Source organism: Malus sylvestris, chromosome 15 (genome assembly GCF_916048215.2).
Source record: "Malus sylvestris chromosome 15, drMalSylv7.2, whole genome shotgun sequence".
NCBI lineage: Eukaryota > Viridiplantae > Streptophyta > Magnoliopsida > Rosales > Rosaceae > Malus > Malus sylvestris.
In genome coordinates, this window is record NC_062274.1 from 15695385 (window position 1) to 15715935 (window position 20551).

A 20551-nucleotide genomic window follows, 5' to 3' on the forward strand; every position below is an offset into this window, starting at 1 on the left:
ACACAGACATGCAAAGTTACTTCCGGACCCGATGCCTTTGAATTAACTAGATTTTATACTCAACTGTCAAGTCCGGTCCTTCTGCTGACACAAGCACTAATAACCCTGAAAAGCTTCTTCCCCTGCTAATAACTGAGCTCTAAACCTACTCCGCAACATGATCTTCTTTGAATTCTTTTCACGATGAAAATTTTAAGGATTTGTAAATCGTGTCTATTCATTGTATATCATATAATTATTTTTTATCAGGTATTATTTATATTTAATTTTAAATAAAAATATTTGAAATAATTTCTAATTATACGATATATGATGAACGAATATAATTTACGAATTTTCGAAATCCTCACAAATAAAATCCTGTTAAAATTCGAATTCTTCCTACATAAAGAAAATTCCTAGATTTTCCGGACTTCTGGTTATATTTTAACTGCTAAATCTTTATTATTATATTTTTAAATAAAAATTTAGCGGTTAAAATATGCGTAGTAACTCAAGAAAGTCCCTACTACATACGTAGAAGCAAAAGTGCTTACTAGCTTACCTTAAGTTGATTCTTAAGTGCTTTCACTATCGAGCTCTGGGAAAACACACGGATAGAGAAGAGGGTTTTGGGAAAGTGGAAAAGGACTAAGGTGCCGTTGCCATTCACAAGAAGGAATAAGAACGTTGAAGAGATTGCTTGGAGCTCAGAGAGGAAGGAGAAAAGCAGAAGCCGTTTGAGAAAAGAACGAAAAAGAGCAAATGGGAAGAGGGTTCTTCCGGCTTCTCTTTGCAACTTCACTGCTGCTTATACTTTTGGGTTCGTTTTTCTTTCTCGGTTCTTCTTATTTATCTCTGTCGTTTTTTGCTTTCTTTCCCTTTTGGTAGGCATTGATGATGGTGTTTGAAGTGCTTTCAGCTGGGATTTCTTTGTTAAACAAGTGGTCTTTCTTATTTGGCTTCTTAGTCATTGGATCTTTGTTTTCACGAAGTGCTTTAAGAGAAAATTCACACACATTATGCACAAACAAAAAGGAAATATTGGCCATTTAGGCATCTTTTTTCTCATTTTTCGCCTTCGTTTTTCAATAGAGTGTGAAGTTCTAAGAATGTAGGAGCTTAAAATAATGATTTTCTTTTTTATTTGCTCTGTTTTTATCCTTTATTCAAGTTGTTGGGGTTTTGGTCATTTACAATACGATCTGATACGAACAAGTATATAATGTGGTATGGTCACTTGGAAAATATTCAAATTTGAAATTTGACAAGTTGAAAGGGTTCATTGCTGATGAAGCATTTGTTCTTGAGAGGAAGCGATTATTCCGTAAAATGTATGTTGACATTGTTTAACTATCACTAGGAATTAGTTAAGGGACTTGGGAATACGGTTTCGGGTTTAATGGTAGACATTGGCTGCTAGACGACTATCCGTTGACGGCCATACAATCTTTCAGTTGGTGTTTGTATATTTGTGTTACCAGAAATTTCCGAAGTTGAATGAATATTCGTTTGTTTGAATCTTGTTGATCTTCGTGACAGATGTTTGCTGGGGAAGTACTATTGGAATCTGCTATGGAAGAAATGCTGATGATCTTCCTACGCCTGACAAAGCGGCGCAGCTTGTCCAGCTTCATAACATTAAATATGTTCGGATTTACGACTCCAACATACAAGTCCTCAAGGCCTTTGCAAACACTGGCGTTGAACTTATGGTTGGGGTTCCGAACTCGGATTTATTGGCGTTTTCACAGTTCCAATCCAATGCAGACACCTGGCTCAAGAACAGCATCCTTCCTTACTACCCAGCAACGAAGATCACATACATAACGGTTGGAGCTGAAGTTACTGAGAGCTCCAGTAATTTCTCCGCCCAAGTAGTGCCGGCCATGAGAAATGTCCTCACAGCCTTAAAAAAAGTTGGTCTGTCTAAGAAGATCAAATTATCAAGCACACATTCCCTTGGTGTTCTGTCCCGATCATTCCCTCCCTCAGCAGGGGCTTTTAATAGCAGCCATGCGTCTTTCCTGAAACCGCTGTTGGAATACCTCGCTGAAAACCAGTCGCCCTTCATGGTTGATATTTATCCATACTATGCTTACAGAGATTCTCCAAGCAATGGCACTTTGGATTACGCTCTATTTGAGGCATCGTCAGAAGTTATTGATCCGAACACTGGTTTGCTATACACTAACATGCTCGATGCTCAGATTGACGCTATATATTATGCGCTGATGGCCCTGAATTTCAAAACAATCAAAGTCATGGTCACTGAGACAGGCTGGCCTTCGAAAGGATCGCCTAAAGAGACAGCTGCAACTCCTGATAATGCCCAAACTTACAATACCAATTTGATTCGCCATGTCATCAACGATACTGGTACTCCCGCAAAGCCTGGAGAGAGGCTGGATGTGTACATCTTCTCTTTGTTCAACGAAAATAGGAAGCCAGGGTTGGAATCTGAGAGGAATTGGGGGCTATTTTACCCGGACCAGACTAGCGTCTACAACCTGGATTTCACTGGAAAAGGTTCGGTGGATATGACTACAGGGACTAATGTTACCAGTTCAAATGGAACAACAACAACAACAACATGGTGCATTGCTTCGAGTAAGGCTTCTGAACTCGACTTGCAGAATGCCTTGGATTGGGCTTGTGGTCCTGGGAATGTGGACTGTAGAGCTATTCAGCCTAGCCAGCCTTGTTTCGAGCCAGATAATACAGTGGCTCACGCATCGTTCGCATTCAACACTTATTACCAGCAAAATGGGGCTACTGATATTGCTTGCAGTTTCGGAGGTACAGGGATCAAGGTCGATAAGAACCCAAGTACGTGTTCACGGATCCAAACCCTGCTGTTAAACCGGATTTCTTTAACAGGTCTCGCTGAAAACTAACTAATCTTCCTCCGCTTGTGCAGGCTATGACAACTGCATCTATATGACTACTGGGTAAGTTTTATACAAACAAAAACCCCACGAATTCAGTTTGTCAATTTTGCACTCCATATATACCAAGCTTTTCTTCTTTTGCAACTTTCGTACAGGAGCAACAAAACCGTATCAAGTAATACGACTGCAATATCTTCTACTTCCTCTTCCACGAGGAACGGAGTTCAAGCATGGATTTTTAGTTGCCTTCTGGTGACTTTGATGTCATTCCTTTCCGCGGAGACCAGATAATGGCGATTGGCGACTCTTGTGTTCCGGTGATTAGCGTAATGCAGGGAGCGGTGTTGGTTTGAAAGTTGTTGCCCCGTTTTCAAGGGAAAGAATTGTAATTGCTGAACATCAAACTGCTCCCTAAGTTTTGTATGATAGTATTTGTCTTCTGATGATGGGATGACGTGAATCGCATATTCTTGCAGAGGCTTAGTTTGAACTAAAGATGTTGCATCTTATGTTTGAACTTCACACCTCGGTTGGAGAGGACGAGTCGATGTAGCTACGATATACATCTGCAATGTGTCAAGGCAATACCAAAGTTTCATGCATACACTTCGGTATTGCCTCGACACGTTAACCGTGCCTGTAACTTATGCCACCACCACCTCAACTGAAGCCGGAGACTACACCGGAAACTAGTATCTTCAAATCATGCAAATCAATTTTCTATAAATCATGATAAAAATAAATTTTCTATAAATCATGCAACTCAATTTGCAATACTGAAATTCATTGGGCAAGTACCTCGCTTGAAAATCATACAATACAAATCGTCAAAGAAGTACAAAGACAATAACACAAAGACCATAATCATCATTTCTCAAGCACCAAATATCGTTTCTGCACGAGGTTCCAAAGCTAGCAATACAGGTAGTTTTTCTTCTCACTGCAGCAAAACATTTTCGGCAGCCAGTCAGGATGAGTAGATGAAAACTTCTATAGAAATCAAGAAGATTTACCTAACCAAAAGCCTAAGAACTTGCCTAAACTAGGATGCACCATGGTCGTATTACCACTCTTAAGTTGTGAGTATTACCACCATGTTAAGCGTCATTGGATGAGTTTAAATTTCCAGATTTATGTGGCAAATATAGTAAATCAAACTCATCTAATGGTTATTAATGTGATGAGATGAAATGTTCACCGCTGCTTAAGGGCGGTGAGCAAAAATGCACATCCAAACAAGCACTGCATCTGCATATATTTTATATTTTCCAATGGAAGATCTTGATTGGCTTGTCGGCAAGTTTCTCTCAAGTAAAAGAACAAACAACATACCAAGGTAACTAGAGACCCTGCTCAACGAGATAATCCCCAAGCCTCTCAACAACCATGTTGCATTGGCCAGGAGTCATCGGCTCATCATATATGCCGATCAGCAAAGCCATAGTGCTCTTCTTGACAGTGACACCACCAGGGCCCTGCAATTAAAGTGACACAAACCCAGATCAAAAACCATGAAAACAAAAAATGAAGGGAAATACGAACAATTACTATAAACTTTCAATAAAAATAGCAATGGAGCAACAGGAACATCCAATAACGAATCACTTGTTATATACCCGGGTTACAATGTTGAGGATCACAAATTCTCATCTCCATACATGTTATGTAACCAGTTCAATTTGTGCGTATTTCCCGAAACCAAAATACATAGGCATGAATCATGCATGTGGTTTGTAAGTACTGGAAACGCATGGATCAAATTAAGCGATAAATAGTACCTTCTTTCCTCGAATCACAACTCCTGGTTCACCCTGGATCACCATGTATTTGGTCCCTCCAAGATACAGCCCGGTCGGAGCAAGTGAACCCGGTTCATTGAAGTCATTCATAATGCCAGTCACCTCCTCAGGCTTCAACTAATTGTCCCAAACAATAACAACCAAAACACTAATCAATCAATAATCAAGCACTAATCTTTATCAAATTACGGCATCCAGCGATGTGATTATATAAAAACCCAGATCAAAGATCGCACAAATCGATTTGTTTACCGGATCAAACTTTGACTTGCCCACGAAAAATCTAAGCTTTAAGCAAGATGGGATTATAAAAATTGACATTTTGATGTGTTTTATAGGAAGAGAGTGAAAAAAATGATGGGTACCTGAGGGAAGGTGGCGCTCTGGGCCCAGACGCTGCCGTCGTGGCCGATGATGGCTGCGGCGGAGAGGTGGTTGCCTTCGATTTCGCACATCAGATGGTCGTCGACGTACGTTTGCCAAGACATGTTGTTGCTGTTTTTTGACGTTTCTCGTAGGTTTTTGTGTGTCTGGTGGGATTTGCTGCTGATCGGAGGTTTTGGGGTGTCTGCGGAGGAAATTCAGCCCTCGTTTCAACCCTCAGTCTTCTCTACTCACCAGCCAGCGCACCCAGTTTTTAAATACTTTTTCTTTTTCCAAATTTTCTTTTATTTTTATTTATTTTTTGTCCGAAGGGTGAATCTCTTTAAATTCTGAATATTTTTACCTTTTTTTCTTATAAAAATATTAAGGATGTATTAAATGATTTCCCCCCTTAAAAAACTAATTTAGGAGATATTATGTGTTCAATATAACTTGTAAATATAGTTGAAATTTGTGTGATTATTAAGGACTATATTACTTCTTTTATCCTTGATATTGTGCAAATTATCTCATTTGTAATATAATTGCAACTTCAAAAGTTCTATATTTCTTAGAATTTAAGAATACGAGAGTTCTCAAATGTGGGATGGAAGATACATAATTAATGTCAGGTGAGACGACGCTCGAATGTTAATTAATTATATAGTTCAAACCATATACTCACGTGACAATGTCTCGTATCTTTCATATGATATTTTTTTTAAATGGACCCGCTGATAATTTTGTTACGACAATCCATTTTTTCGGAGGTCGGGAAGACTCACACCCTGACCATTATCGTGTAATTCACCAGTGTCATGAATCAAACCGATGACGTGTCGTGTTGAGTATAGGTCTGAAATTTATCCTCAACCACTGGGTTATCCCATGATAATTAGTATTTTTATGATAATGTGCATTTTTTGGGTAAGTTAGATGTCATATCCGTTTCATATCAACCCCACATGCATGAATAAATGCATGAAATTGATGTAACACACCCACCCTCTTGTGTGCATTTTGCTTATATTTCTTTTGCAAATGCAAAAATAGCACATAGGAAATATGCCAAACAAATTCATCCCACTGGCATGAGTATGAAATTTAGAACATTAAACTAGTTTAGGTTCTCTTATAGCATCTTTAAATGAGACGTTAAATTCAAAACATCAAATTTCAATTTGATGGCTTCTTTTACACGTGAGCTTTTGGTAATTTGGTTGAAGTAAAAGAATACGTCATTTTTTTTTTTTTAATACATCGATATTTTTACATTAAGGGGAGAGGGAGTTCGGCTAAGTCACATAATGGGCAACCTAATTTGGTATCGAATTTGTCATCCACGAGATTCGAACCTAAGACCTCTCACTTTCAAGTGAAGAGTAATACCATCAGACCGTAGTACTGAGTGGCGTTTATGTTATATTTTTTAACATCTTCTTTGCTATTTTCTCTCCAAATCTATTCATTTTTAATTTTTTTAAGAAATGCTTCACACCAATTTGCTCCTACAATATAAAAACCATGATCTTTGTTCTTTCCCACCGACGAAGCTTAAAGCTACAAAAGGATAAAATAAATTATGAAAAAAGGCCAAGCTTAGGAGAATCTCAGTCCATCCTAGTCTTACTCTTGTTTGTTTCTTTCTGGTAAAAATACTTCTGATTTGTTCATCTTTTTCTTAACCCTAACAGTTAACTTAGATTTTCTGTTTCCCGTCACTTTCCCAAAGGAGAATTCTTTCTTTTTTAATTAGCTAGGAGATATTCCCTATGATCTGTGAGGACATGCAGCAACTTGCAATATCTGAGGTCCTCTTATTTCTGAGGAAAGCATGGCAATCCATGATGGTGGATTTTCCCACCATTAAAATAAAAAATGATGATAAATATTCCCTTGCCAGCAAAACCATTAATCAAACGCCAAAATGGGAGGATTTATTCTTTGAAGACCATTGGTTACCAACTAGCAATGTGACTTGTAAGTGCATCAATGACTAAGAATTGTTTTATGCAATCGGGATATCACATCTGCAATATATTAAGCCTATGACGTATTGTTATATCAAAAAATTAACATGGTTGACGCATATTATTAATTTAAAGATATTATTAAAATAATATTTATGTTGTAAATAAGTTTCTTTCATCTCGTCGACACGTCCTTCTTTATATGCAATGCAACTAGTAGTTTGATTCATTATTGTACCAAACATGTCAAGCACATCTCATGACTTTTGTGAGAAAAATAAAAAACCAAATCATAAATTCACAACCAGCGATTCAAATATGTGCTGGCAAGCTTTTGCCAGATAAAGATTCTTTAAGAAAAACCACAAGAGATTAAGGGAAACACGGAGGGAATAAAAGGATACAAAAATATATCATGAAAATATAGAGTTTATGCAATATTCAAACAATTTCAAACATCAAACTGCTTTTAGTCCTTGTCACATGGTTTGTCTGCAACAACTTCACCACCAGTTTTTAGGGTTTTGGATGAAGGAGATGCAAACTGGGAACCAAAACCCCAAAACAAAAAGAAAAATAAGATCCAAAATCGAATGCTAGGAGATCATGAACATGGTAGAATATTATTTAGCCTACAGGCCCTGATCAACAAGGTAATCGCCCAACCTCTCAACAACCATGTTGCACTGCCCTGGAGTCACTGGTTCTTCATAGATTCCAAATACTAGAGCTTGCCCAGTTTTCTTTATGGTGATTCCTCCAGAGCCCTAAAAAAACCAATTACAAAGGAGATCTTAGTTTAAAAGTTGTGCAATAAGTATGTGTAGTCCGATTATGGAACGGACAAAAGAACAAATTGTTGATATGAAATCGATGATGTGTTGACATCATTATAGTTTACAACATGTATTGATACGTTATTGATACATTATCGACAATATGGGAGGCTCGTACCTTCTTTCCACGAATGACAGCGCCAGGCTCTCCCTGGATTACCATGTACTTTGTGCCTCCAAGGTGCAAGCCAGTTGGAGCAAGGTGGCCCGGTTCCTCAAAATCCTTGTTGATACCAGTCATCTCCTCTGGCTTAAACTGCATGTGAAGAATGATATATAATGAACCCTAATTAAATCCACAAGCACATGCATTTCTGTATGAAAGAGATCAACCACAGATTCACAATGCTGCATGTGCAATCAGCTACATTGAACACCAACCAGCATACAATAAGGACGGCCATATAAGTATATTACGTTGTCAAATTGTGAGCACATACTATTGATCATGACAAAATATGCTTGAATGTGTGTCTCGCTTCACATTAGGACAATATAATCATATATTATGTGGCAATAAGAAATCAATATCTTATGATATTTTGAATGTATGGATCAGATGAAGTAAAGCATGTAATGCAACTATGTTGAACACCAAACAACATACAACAAAAACGATGATAATATACTATGTTGTCAGATTGTGAACATGGATTGTTGATCATGACTATGCAAGCTTCGAGATGGTCTCTATTCACAGTGTGACGATATAACCAAATATTATCTAGCAACACAAGTCCAAAAAGAAAGCACAAGGGAAGGCACGCAAATAGTGAAAGGTAAAGAGGTAGGGTTGGACCTGGGGGAAGGAAGAGCTCTTGGCCCAGACACTGCCATCAAGACCGATGATGGCAGCGGCAGTGAGATGCTGTCCCTGGCCGTCAATATCGCACATCAAGTGGTCGTCCACGTAGGTCTGCCACGACATTTTCGATTACCTCTGATGTTGTAGTGCAAGAGTCTGCCTTGTGTTATGCTTGTGTTCTTGTTTGTTGGTGTACAGATAGCTGTGAGAATTTTTCTGAAGGAAGAGGTGATTTGTTTGTTTGGTGGAGTTATTAATATTGTGGTTTGGACTCCATTGGGGTTGGTTTTGAGAAAGCAAATTATAAACAGAGGGAGGAGAGAGAAATGTGGGGGGAGGGGAGAGCCTTGAAAGAGAGAAACATGGATCTCATCTGATGGCTCACCTCCATTCTCTCTCTATCCTTCATATTTCATGCTGCCACGTGTCACTTTATCCTTGGTCTTTGCACTGTTTTGACCATTTTTCCTCTGTTTCTGTTGGAGAAATATTGCTATTTATCCCAAATCTCCTCTCTCAAATCCATCCATCAATTACCTTGCCAGAAATTGGAAACAGAAATGCTTTATTCCCTCTCTCTCAAATCTCCAAACTATCCCAGAAAATTGTACAACCAAGAACCAAAAGTTGTTTAATGTTGTAGTTCGACTTTGGAATATACGTATGTTCTTCAATCCGTCAATATAACATAGATAACACATAAATGTCATTGTTGCTAATGAAATGCGTAAACACGCTGTTGATGCATTTTCAACAACATGTCTATTCTTTATTGAAGAACGAATATTTTGCGCCAAGAATTTCTAATAAAGATTGATAACAAGATTATCACATATCATCTGTTGGATCAATTGATATCAAAACTTTGAGGCCTCGTATTTAAATTAAACATATGGTGCACCGAGAACGAATTAAATTGGTAAAAAGATTTGTAGCATTCGTAGCAACTCAAACAATCTGTAGTTTGTTTGAAATATTCTTCATTTCTCTTCACAAGTTCAACAAACTATGAAAATGTATCCTAAATGGGGAATTTTTACTACAATTGCAACAGTTAAGGCCTTTATGACCAAATTGCTTCCTTTCTGCTTGTTAGTTTCGGACTCCACAAAAAAGTGAGAAAGTTTAAATGATCTGAAAAATCTCAGCCCCATTACAGGTCGCAATCATTCGCTAAGTCGATAAGACCTCCCTCTGAAAGCCACACCAGCAGCAGCTGGGGCAGGTTCTTGGGTTCGGCTAGTTGGTGGAGGAGCTCCTATCCTCCATCTTGCGACTATTTTACGTCTGTGCAGTAACAGTTAAGGAAATCTTTATGTGCAAACTACATTCAAGTGAGTATGATTAGTTGACGAAAGTGAGAAATCAATTACCATGTGGTAGACTGCCATTAGTTTTGAAACAGTACCGCTAAAGCATGGCGATGACCCAGAAAAGAGAATGACAACTAACACTGCCATACGAGGATGATTATGATACATTTACTTAGGTATGCTAATGTGGATATCTGACTACAAAACTAAAAACTTGACTACAATGAGCTACAAGTAGAATGCAATAGAAACAGATAATATGTGAAAGAGAATGAATGACAATATGATAGCTTCGCTTTTGCATGAATTTACTTTGCAATTTTAAAAAGTAGATGAATAAAAGTAAGGATACACCCATCTTGGAGTCTGTAATATGTTCTTTCCACCTGCCAATGGATGCAACACAGTCAAGAAGTAAAACAGATGTCCGGCAATGATTCCCAGCAGATCTGGCATAATTGGGGAACCAAAGATGACGTCCAAAGCAAGCATTGCCCAAGGTAGATAAAACGCCTGCAATCACAATATACAGATTGCATGCACCATTATGAATACGGTAGATGTAGATAAATTATAAAAGAGAAGCACCCAAGAGAAACTTTTATTGTATACCAATGTGCATACCTTAAGTTGCACGAGACCATATATGTTGACGTTGGCATTCGGAAATTCTCTACTCCAAACATAAACAAGCATGAACACGAGAGATACCCCCAAGAAAGGAGAATAGAAAATAGGGATAGCAGATAAAACCTAAAATTTCAAGACAAGAGTAAAAGGTGAAAACAGGATATATGATTGGCGTACAATTCAATGACAATAAGATCCTATCAAGCTACACTATATGAGACATTATCACATGAGCAGCAACTTCCTTAAGTTTCAAACTTTCAATAGAAGATTTCCCTATCATACGAAAGGTTCTAATAATAGACTGACACTGAACAGGAAGATGAAGAGTAAAAACCAAGTAAATCGGCCTTTTGAGTTCAAAAAATCAATTCCACTTTAAATTCTAGACAGCTTTTGAGATTGTAAGTTAGCCTGGACACCACAGAAAACCGTATTTGACCTTTTCATTCAGAAGAAAGAGATTAAATTGCAAAATATGATGAAGATAACTCACGCACCAACAATGTCGTGGCTCCAAATACCATCATCCACAAGAAATCTGCTGTTTGTCGATCAAATGGTCCCTTTTCAAGTTGAACCCCATATCTTGCTCTGTAAAATCATTAACATTTTCATATTACTGCATGATTAATTAAGTTCCCTTATTGAATCCATTGATCCAATACTTAAAAGAAGAACGAATCTATCTCCTATGCTGCATAACAGGGAAAATTGTATGCTTTCTAAAAGGAGAGGTACCACTTTGCTGCAAAGGCACAAAAAAAGATACAAGAGTATAGACTGTGACAAAGATCTATTTTCAATTCATCTCACTAGGTATCCTATAGAACTATAACTTACATCATCAGAAGGCGGATTCCAAAGTTGACGGAGAAGTTTCCAAGGAAAAAGAAGTTTGTAAACAACCTCCAAACCTACAAAGAATGGTGAAGTTAAAAATCCAATTGATATCTTAACAACTATGCACAAATCTTAAATTATCTGATGGGATACATACCTGGAAATGCAAGAATACTAGTTTATGTACTAATGCAATACTTTTCCAATCATAAAACCCCAATTGAAAGGCTGTAGTTGCAATTACACAGAGGGTACCATAAGCCTTGCTTATGGGTGGGAGTGACTGATACCATCTGAAAGAAGCAAACAATATATGGTTGTAACTTGTGATTGGAGCAACTGTATCTTCAGGAAAACAATAAGATGCACAAGATAGCTGGATGATCGTAATCAATCATTGTGGACAGGAGCGGAGCCATTCATATGAAGATAAAATCATACACAATCATACACTATATTGTTATCAAATGACTAAACCACTTGTTGATATGCTAATTTCAGCCGGAAGTTATACACCCATAGCAATGCCTAATTCAACTCATCCAAAGAACAATATACGGCTAAGGTGATATATGACTTTTGCTTCAACATGCTGCCAAGTAAAAGAAAATCTGAAGTTGGGTTCTTTTTCCTATACCCTAGTTTTACTGTTTTGAGGGAAAACAATAACAGATGCTGAAGCTAGCTCGATTATGATAATCCATCATTGCAAACCGGAGCAGAGCCATTCATATAAAGATAAAATCATAAACAATTTATCAATCATACACTATATTGTCATAAAACGACTAAACCGCTTGTTGCTATACTAACTTCATCTGGAAGTTACGCCACCCACAACAATGCCTAACTTATATCATCTGGCCAATCCGCAATCACAAAACCCCGATTTCTTCGGGTAGCAACTCAAAGTCTTCAAGGCCATGAAACCAGTGCAAACACACTAACAAATTTAGTATAACCAACACTAGCATCTCAAGGAATCCCATTTAAGAATTGGGTTTATCAACTTTCCAAAAAAAAAAATCTGGGTTTATCAGATTGTACATTAACACAGTTGAATTCAAGTCTAGGGTATAAAATTGCTGCTAAATCATAGCTAAACAAAAACACCATAAAATGCAACCTGAAGCAGGCTAGTACAATGTAACAGCACCAAAATCAAAACCCAATATATTAATTCAAGTATATTGGCAGAGAAATATACATATGTATACGTATATATCACAAGAATAATAATCCATGAATCTGAGAACGAGATAGAAAGAAGAAAGAAGAGGGTATAAGTATTACTCGGCAGGAGAAGACATGGCTGACCCAGAAAGAAATTAATTTGAACGGTTACCCAGTTGAGATCTCTCCTCTAATTCCTAATTGCTCGGTTCGACCAAGTAACTTCGAATTGAAGGAAAGGGAAGAAGAGGTTTGCTCATACAAGAACGACGACCCAGAAACCAGAAGCTTCTCTAAGGCTATCTCTTTCGTGCACCTTTTTTGGTACTCGCCGCACGCGCGAACAGCTTGCAATTGGGTTGTCAATTGGGCCGACCATGTGCATGTTTGGGTTAAGGCCCTATGGGGCTGGGCACTGACCCAAAGGTTACCGTCTGGATGTGGGTATCTGGGCCACTGAGTCAAAAGGTTACTAACCCAAAAGTTGGGTTCAATATGGGGAAAAATAAAACAAAATTTACGTACATAATAAGATTTGGGATGTGATATCTACACTCCCTTTTTTACTTCTCACACACCTTTTTAATTTTTGGTCGTTGGATTGGATGAATTGAAGAAGATCAAGATATAGAAATCAATAAGGGGTGTGTGAGAAGTCAAAAAGGGTGTGTGGATAGCACACCCCTAAGATTTAGTGGCGGATTCAAAAAAAATTACTTGGTACAGATATGCATCTTGGTCTCGAGTTCTTGCCTAAATTTCTTGATGGGTGGATTTTAGCAACGGTGGGGTCAGAGACATCGAGGAGGGAAATTTGGGTGAAGTGAGTGAATTTTGTGAAATGTTGTTGAAATGGAAGAGAAAAGCCGAAAATGACTACTGGTTTAGGTAAAAAAGAGGCTACGCAACCTCACGCCACCCTGCCTTGCCCAACTGATGCGTGGGCAAAATGTAGTCATCTACGGAGATTTTTCGAAGTCTGGGTGGGTAGCTGCGCACCCTTGCCATTGAACGGGTCCACCCTTGTGTATCTACATTAGAGCGAGTGAAGGCTATTACCCTGCTCGCCATTTTACTACTCATGAAGTTGCCCAGGACTACACTGACGTACGTGGTTGTTATGGGAAGCAAGGTATTGGGCAAAATACTTCCGCAAGGGCCGAGGTAAGGCAAACAAGTAAAGTGTTGTCCAGACTTAGGCATCTGTTCTAGCTTGAATTAATCATTCCTCTTCAAAGTCAAATTTTGAAAGCTTATTACATCTTACCCCAGATACTGTTCATGAATCCGCCACTGATAAGATTTGATATGACAATGCCATTTCTGCTGTAAATTATTGACTGACGAGAGAAAAGTTGCATGAAATATTTTATATGCACGTACATCTTCATCATACGTTTCACCTAATTGATCATTATGCAGAGGGTTCTAGAGGGTCCTAATTCATCGTTAAGAATTAGTTAGTGTTAAATTTCCATAATTTATGGTTTGCTTTTGGAAGAAAATCATCACTGCACCAGTCATGGTCCTGGTGGACCAAACCAGACCTGCCCATCTTCCTAAGAGATTATATATATATATATATATAGAGAGAGAGAGAGAGAGAGAGAGAGAGAGAGAGAGAGAGAGAGCCCAAATGACCTGTCTGCTGCTGCTGCCAACTTCTCATACATTGATACGTTCTCCAGCAGCACCATGCCGCTTTGCTCAAATGCTTGCCTGGAAATGTTACAAGGAAAAGACCCCTGAGTTGGTTTTTAAATATCTTGATCTGTGTCCTTTGTGGATTCACCAAAACTTTGTTTTGTGTCAAAAATACAACCAAATGGATTGTCCCTATGTGCTTTTATAACGTTATCAAACATCGATTTACATGCCAGATTTTTTTATGCTTAGGATCCACCATACAGTGCGTTTGATTTTCATGTACTACACGTTTAATGTACACTAGCTTGCTAGGGCATGCGATTTTCACACTTTTATTTTCTTCTTCTGCACTCTAATTTTTTCCATCTCCACTTCTTCGGGTTCTCTTGTTTTTCTCTCTTCATTCTCTATTAAATTGTACAATTCTAAATCTAGGAACAAAGGAATGAATGGTAAAGAAGTAAATAGGAGGGCAAAAATTATGACTTCCGTGATAGTGTTACCTACTGATAACGTCAAAAGTAGTGATTGTAAAAAATTTGTTTTCCTTTCCATGATGAGAGTTTAACTTTCGTTCAGTTTCACGCTTAAATATAAGAAGAATTTGGTTCTAACATGCATTGATATTCAGGAGAAAATTTTACTACTCTTGCGTTGCTTTGGACATGATGGTAACTCTAATGCATGATACAATATCTACTCTCACATTTTGGTGATAGTTCGACTCTTATGTGATTTCACACAACTAAAACCACTCGATGCTGACCTTCACATTCACAACAAAAGTTCGACTGGTCTTGCCTTGGACAGATTAACACCCGTAACTCCTATGAAGTGACAAACCTACTACCTAGTTCGCTTAAGTAATTACCCCTTGGATCTTAATTAGTGGATGAAATTAATTTTGTAAACTCAGAAGCCTCATGATGCTTCTTGTCGTTGCAACACAAAGCAAAGCCAGCCGACAGAGTGGTACTATATTGACAAACATTGTCGTTGCTATTGCCTATTATTTTTGGCTAATAATTAAATAAGGATGTGGGATTAAAAGTTAATATATGAGGAGAAACCATTATTATATAGCTTTATCGGAGTGAAACATTTGGTAGCGTAGCAATGCAACAACCATCATGGTTTGAATGAGACAGTGCCAAGCAATCAAATGTGGTATGCCTACAAGCTTGCTCCCCACAGATTTGAAGTGTGCCCACCCGTGAAGAATTAGATAAGGTTAATTACTAGTGAAAATTAATAAAAAAAAAGTTTCATTAATCATCTATTTAATCTAGTTATTTACCTTTGTTATTTCTATTGTTTGGCAGTTTGAAAATGAATTCAAAAAAACACTTTTGTTCATAAACGCGATTGTTAGAAGTGCTTTTTGAAAAAATATTCTAAAGTGTTTCATGAAGAAGCATCATCTCTTAAAAAAAAAAAAACACTTCTACTTATATTAAAAGGACTTTCAAAGAGTTAGTAATGGTTTTAGTGTACTAGTGGGATTATGGCATCATCTCTTATTGTTCTGAACAAAAAAAAAAAGTGTGTTTAGTGAAGAAATAGTGGTTGATGATTGAAAATTGATGTGTTGTTTTGCTTGCTTAAATTTTTAATGCACGTAACAATTAATTCCAATAATATTATATAAGTTTTTTCAAACCAAAAAAACAAGTTCAAATCTAGAAACCTCCCCCACTAGTGACAAAATGGATTAGAAGAAAACATTCCAAGATACACGAAAAACATTGCCTATGACATTTAATTAAAATTGACAGTGGAGAAATTAATTGTTTTTTGGGGCCATGCATGCACCTTGAATAAGACTTAGTAGTGTCCACCTTTTAATGTTGTGCACCGATTATAATTTTTGTTGTGAAATCCCACCAATCTTTTGTCCACTTGTTCCAATTTTGCTGAATTGGGGAACTTGATTTTCTTCAAATTGTCTTTGAATATAACCAGCCAACCCTGTTTTGTCCAAATCCCAATCAGAAAATATTCTTAATTCATGATATATTGGAAGAAAAAGTTAAAAATATGACACAATATTTATGACATTTAATTGTCATCATACTCGAATACACAAATAATTCAATGCGCAATGAACGATTAAAAATGTTAATCACATTAAAAATGAAATGATTTATATGAAACAAGAATATTAAACTTACAGCATTCCACTTCAATTATATATCTACACTGTGCAAGTTTATCTCTTCGACCGTCACTACGATAGCATTGTAACGATTATGTCCGTACTATGTAAATTGCTTTCGTCATAAACAAGTGTCCTGAGCGCCGATTAGACGGTGCCAACAAAACCAAAGGCCACGTGGGCAGCCTTTACTGCTCGTTTATTTACGGCGCGTTGTTGTCCAATCCAGGTAAGCTTTTGAATGACGAGGTGGTGTGACAGCCTTTACCAAGCTGTGCCTCTGACCCCACTTGACTCTCTTGTGGGATCCATTTCTTTTTCCTTTACTTGCTCATTTGCATTTTTTCCTTTACCCCGTCGGGCCCGTCCTTCTTTTCTCTTTTTTATATCATCACTTTTTATGTCTTGGTCAATCGCCAACTCAACTTCAATTGTCGCAACTCAATGTTAATCCAAACTCCATGAATGGCTTTTTTCAAAATCGGATTTTTTATGAATTCTTTGTCATTTTTTATTTTTGATATAATTTTTATAATATTAGCGTAAAAATTAATGTTAAATTTTGAAATGACAGAAAATTTATAAAGAATCTCATTTTAAAAGAGTTTCTTTTGAATTTGAATAGTGCTAGAGAAACTAAATTGGTAGACAAAATTTTGTAAATTAAGGGCTAGTTTGGTATTGCTGTGTTTTGAAAAAAAACTGCTTCTGCTGTGTTGTGAGAATAAGCTCATTTTGCTTCTTCACGTTTTCAGCTTTTTTTCACCTAAAACTGTGAAAATAAGCTGTTTTTAAGTGTTTACCAAACACTTTTTTTAGCTTAGCATTTTTTATACCCACTTTTTATAAAAGCACCTCAATATCAAACCAGTACTAAATGACATGGAAGTTGATAATTGAATTATGACTGAAACGTTGATAAACGTGTTCATTTCTATTAATAATACATCATTCATTTGTAAATTTTATTTACAAATTTAGTGCATTTAGCATTTCTCTGATATCCAAGACAAAGACTTTTAGGAAGCAAAATAATCCACCAATTGTAGTATAAAGTATAATTAAAAGGAAAATTGAAGTAGAAAAACATCTCCTACCCCTCTCCAACCCCTCCAACCCTTCCAACTACGACCTCACCTGGCGACAATACAATACAGAGAATATCCACTCCACAATACAAACATAAAGATAAAACGGAAACCAAAAAGTGAAAAGTTAACAATGGTTAGTTGGTAACATGCAAGCAATATAATCCCAACAACACAACCTCCACTTTTCAGTCCCCTCACTCCTAAAAGCTGTCTCCTCCTCCTCCTCCTCCTCCTCCTCCACTCCCACTTCTCAAAAACTCTTAAACTTTCAATGGATCCGTGTCCCTTCGTACGGCTCAATGTCGACTCTCTTGCTCTTAAGCTCCCCCACGCCACCAGACCCGCCGGTCCGGGAGTCCACTCCTCCACCACCCCTTGCTTCTGCCAGCTCAAGATCAAAAACTTCCCTCCCCAAACCTCCATTGTCAACCTCTCCACTTCCACCGGCGACTCCCCGCCGGAATCCTCCACGTCCGCTCCCGGCTTCCACGTGGATCCCACCATGCTCAGGAGGCTGGCCGGGAAGACCGTCGCTCTCCGGGTCTCAGTTTATACTGGTCGGATGGGCCAGACGTGCGGCGTTACTAGTGGGAAGTTGCTCGGTCGAGTCCAACTTAACATTGACTTGAACTCGGCCAAGGCCCACCCAACCGCGATACACAGCGGGTGGGTGAAATTAGGGAAGGACTGCGACAAGCCCTCCGCCAGGCTGCACTTGACGGTTCGAGCTGAACCAGACCCCCGGTTCGTTTTCCAATTCGGAGGTGAGCCGGAGTGCAGCCCGGTGATTTTTCAGATTCAAGGGCGGGACATACGACAGCCCGTTTTTAGCTGCAAGTTCAGTGCGGACCGTAACTCCAGAAACCGGTGAGTTTTCCTTTACTTGCGGTTCTGGCGCACTATAGTCCTGAGTGATTGACTTTAGCTAACGTGAGCCTTGAGTAGTGGTTAACCTGAATGCGTAAATTATTCTCTTTTTTCTTTTTCTGTGTTCTTTTTCGGGTGAATTACTTTTTTACTGTGTCGTTTTTGGCGATTTGGGTTTTGGATTACGCATTTTTGGGGTGGCAGGATTAGGTGGCGTCCAAGAGTCACATGCCCAGTTGGTTCAATTTTTAGGATTTTACGTTCTTTCTTCATGCTAGTTAGTGCCTCTCCATGTGTTTTCTTTTTTGAATTACTTTCTTTTTTACTAAATTGAGTTAGTCCTGATAATGTTAACGAGAAATACTTTAAAATAAAACGATTGAAAAAAAATACGCAATACTTGTAATGGAACATTTCACCTGGTTTGGATATATCTTCGTCGTTCTTGTTCAATCTTAGGAGACTGACTATATATATGGTATATTGAATTACTTAACAATCACTCATTAACGGTTAAATATGGCCGTCAGATGTCATTCCAACAGATCTGACAAACCGAACAAGAACATGGATGTATTGTAGCCAAGTCCATGAATGTCTGGTAAATTGGTTGCTTGGCTTCAAAGATTTTGCTGTTAATTTTCGTGCTTCCACCAGCCGAGAATGTTAACCGAAGCAAAACACCAACCAAATGATTTGAAACAACTTGGAAGTATTTTCGAACAATTAGCGGTAGTTGCGTTGCATATCTAGTCAAACAGAAAATCCTCAAACTGTATCTTTCATAGTCTGATTAGATTCCCTCCCATGTTCCTATGTATTTGGTCTCAAATTCTACATGTTCTGTTTAAGATTATATTCCTGTTTTTGATAGTTTCCTCTGTCCTAATCCCTATTAAACAAATTAATTAAACTAATATGATCATAATGATTAATTAATTCTTGATCTTGTGTGGAATCTGCAGATCTCTGCAATCAGATTATACCACCATTAACAACAATAGAGGATGGATGAGAACATTATCTGGTGAAAAGCCATGGAGGGAAAGAAAGGGGTGGATGATAACAATTCATGACCTATCCGGCTCGCCTGTGGCGGCCGCTTCCATGATCACTCCCTTTGTACCCTCTCCGGGCACTGACCGCGTGTCCAGGTCAAACCCTGGAGCGTGGCTCATCCTCCGACCCCATGGGTTCTCAATCAGCAGTTGGAAGCCATGGGGCCGTCTTGAGGCATGGCGCGAGAGAGGGCCTATTGATGGCTTGGGGTACAAGTTTGAGCTTGTCACTGACAATGGGCCTAGCAGCAGCATTACCATTGCCGAAGGTACAATGAGCGTCAAAAAGGGCGGACAGTTTAGCATCGACAGTAGGTTAAATAGAGATTCAGGTTTGAAATCGAGGTCACCCGTGAAAGGTTTCGTGACGGGGTCAACCGTGGAAGGCGAAGGAAAGGTTAGCAAGCCGGTGGTACAAGTCGGAGTGCAGCATGTAACTTGCATGGCTGATGCTGCTCTTTTCGTCGCGCTTTCTGCCGCCATTGATCTCAGCATGGACGCTTGCCGGCTGTTTTCTCATAAACTCCGAAAGGAGCTCTGCCATGATGAGCAGAATTGCTTCTCCTAATTAAAACTGGTTTGAATCTTAATTTTCTTACTAATTCATCCTCTCTGCCGCTGTGACAACCAATTAGTTTTTACTAAGTTTGAGCACTGAAATATGCATTTTTTATTTTTATTTTTAATTTCATTTTTTCTCCACATTCTTTGATTTGATTTTCCTGGTTTTGATTCTGCCAGTGGTTTTGGTGTTGGTTACACCTTGTAAATGTATTAGGGAAATTTATAATATTACATCGTTCTGTGACCTATATACAAGAAACTTTCAAATAATATAGGCAAAAAAAGAGAACTGTTTGTAATTTTATGGTTTATTGTATTTTTCGGAGGAAATTGAAGCAATCCCTCAACTTTAACCTAATTTGAATAATGATCCTCAACTAAAAATCCGTGACAATTGGTTCTCTAACTCATCCAAACATGCAATTGTGGTATTTTTCGTCAATTTCATCAGGACTTCCGTCAAAATGAGACACATGTCATGCACGTGAGGCTAAATCAAGGGTCAAATATAGAAACCCAAATGAGAAAGTTGTAGCAATGGTCTTTCAATTTTAACTCAAGTGAAGA

At 38.1% G+C, this 20551-nt stretch overlaps 5 protein-coding genes across 5 annotated transcripts; 2 read left to right on the forward strand and 3 right to left on the reverse strand.

The window, feature by feature from the left end:
• The first annotated feature begins 531 nt into the window (after positions 1-531).
• On the forward strand, positions 532-3316 carry LOC126604212 (glucan endo-1,3-beta-glucosidase 13-like). Its single transcript, XM_050271370.1, has 4 exons — positions 532-802; positions 1522-2808; positions 2900-2930; positions 3026-3316. The coding sequence occupies exons 1-4, from the start codon at positions 745-747 to the stop codon at positions 3159-3161; spliced, it is 1512 nt and encodes a 503-aa protein (XP_050127327.1). The 5' UTR covers positions 532-744; the 3' UTR covers positions 3162-3316.
• A 284-nt stretch (positions 3317-3600) lies between these two features.
• Positions 3601-5293, reverse strand: LOC126604213 (profilin-2). The gene is made up of 4 exons (XM_050271372.1): positions 5035-5293; positions 4649-4786; positions 4203-4345; positions 3601-3810 (listed from the first exon to the last, which is right to left on the reverse strand). The coding sequence occupies exons 1-3, from the start codon at positions 5155-5157 to the stop codon at positions 4211-4213; spliced, it is 396 nt and encodes a 131-aa protein (XP_050127329.1). The 5' UTR covers positions 5158-5293; the 3' UTR covers positions 3601-3810; positions 4203-4210.
• Positions 5294-7395: 2102 nt separating this feature from the next.
• On the reverse strand, positions 7396-8984 carry LOC126605248 (profilin-2). The gene is made up of 3 exons (XM_050272621.1): positions 8638-8984; positions 7957-8094; positions 7396-7769 (listed from the first exon to the last, which is right to left on the reverse strand). The coding sequence occupies exons 1-3, from the start codon at positions 8764-8766 to the stop codon at positions 7635-7637; spliced, it is 402 nt and encodes a 133-aa protein (XP_050128578.1). The 5' UTR covers positions 8767-8984; the 3' UTR covers positions 7396-7634.
• A 596-nt stretch (positions 8985-9580) lies between these two features.
• On the reverse strand, positions 9581-12901 carry LOC126605247 (derlin-1-like). Its single transcript, XM_050272619.1, has 7 exons — positions 12723-12901; positions 11587-11722; positions 11430-11503; positions 11087-11180; positions 10581-10709; positions 10309-10469; positions 9581-9930 (listed from the first exon to the last, which is right to left on the reverse strand). Exons 1-7 carry the CDS (start codon positions 12737-12739, stop codon positions 9810-9812), a joined length of 732 nt encoding a protein of 243 aa, XP_050128576.1. The 5' UTR covers positions 12740-12901; the 3' UTR covers positions 9581-9809.
• Positions 12902-17602: 4701 nt separating this feature from the next.
• LOC126601635 (uncharacterized) lies at positions 17603-20243 on the forward strand. Its single transcript, XM_050268369.1, has 2 exons — positions 17603-18362; positions 19328-20243. The coding sequence occupies exons 1-2, from the start codon at positions 17767-17769 to the stop codon at positions 19986-19988; spliced, it is 1257 nt and encodes a 418-aa protein (XP_050124326.1). The 5' UTR covers positions 17603-17766; the 3' UTR covers positions 19989-20243.
• The last annotated feature ends 308 nt before the right edge of the window (positions 20244-20551 follow it).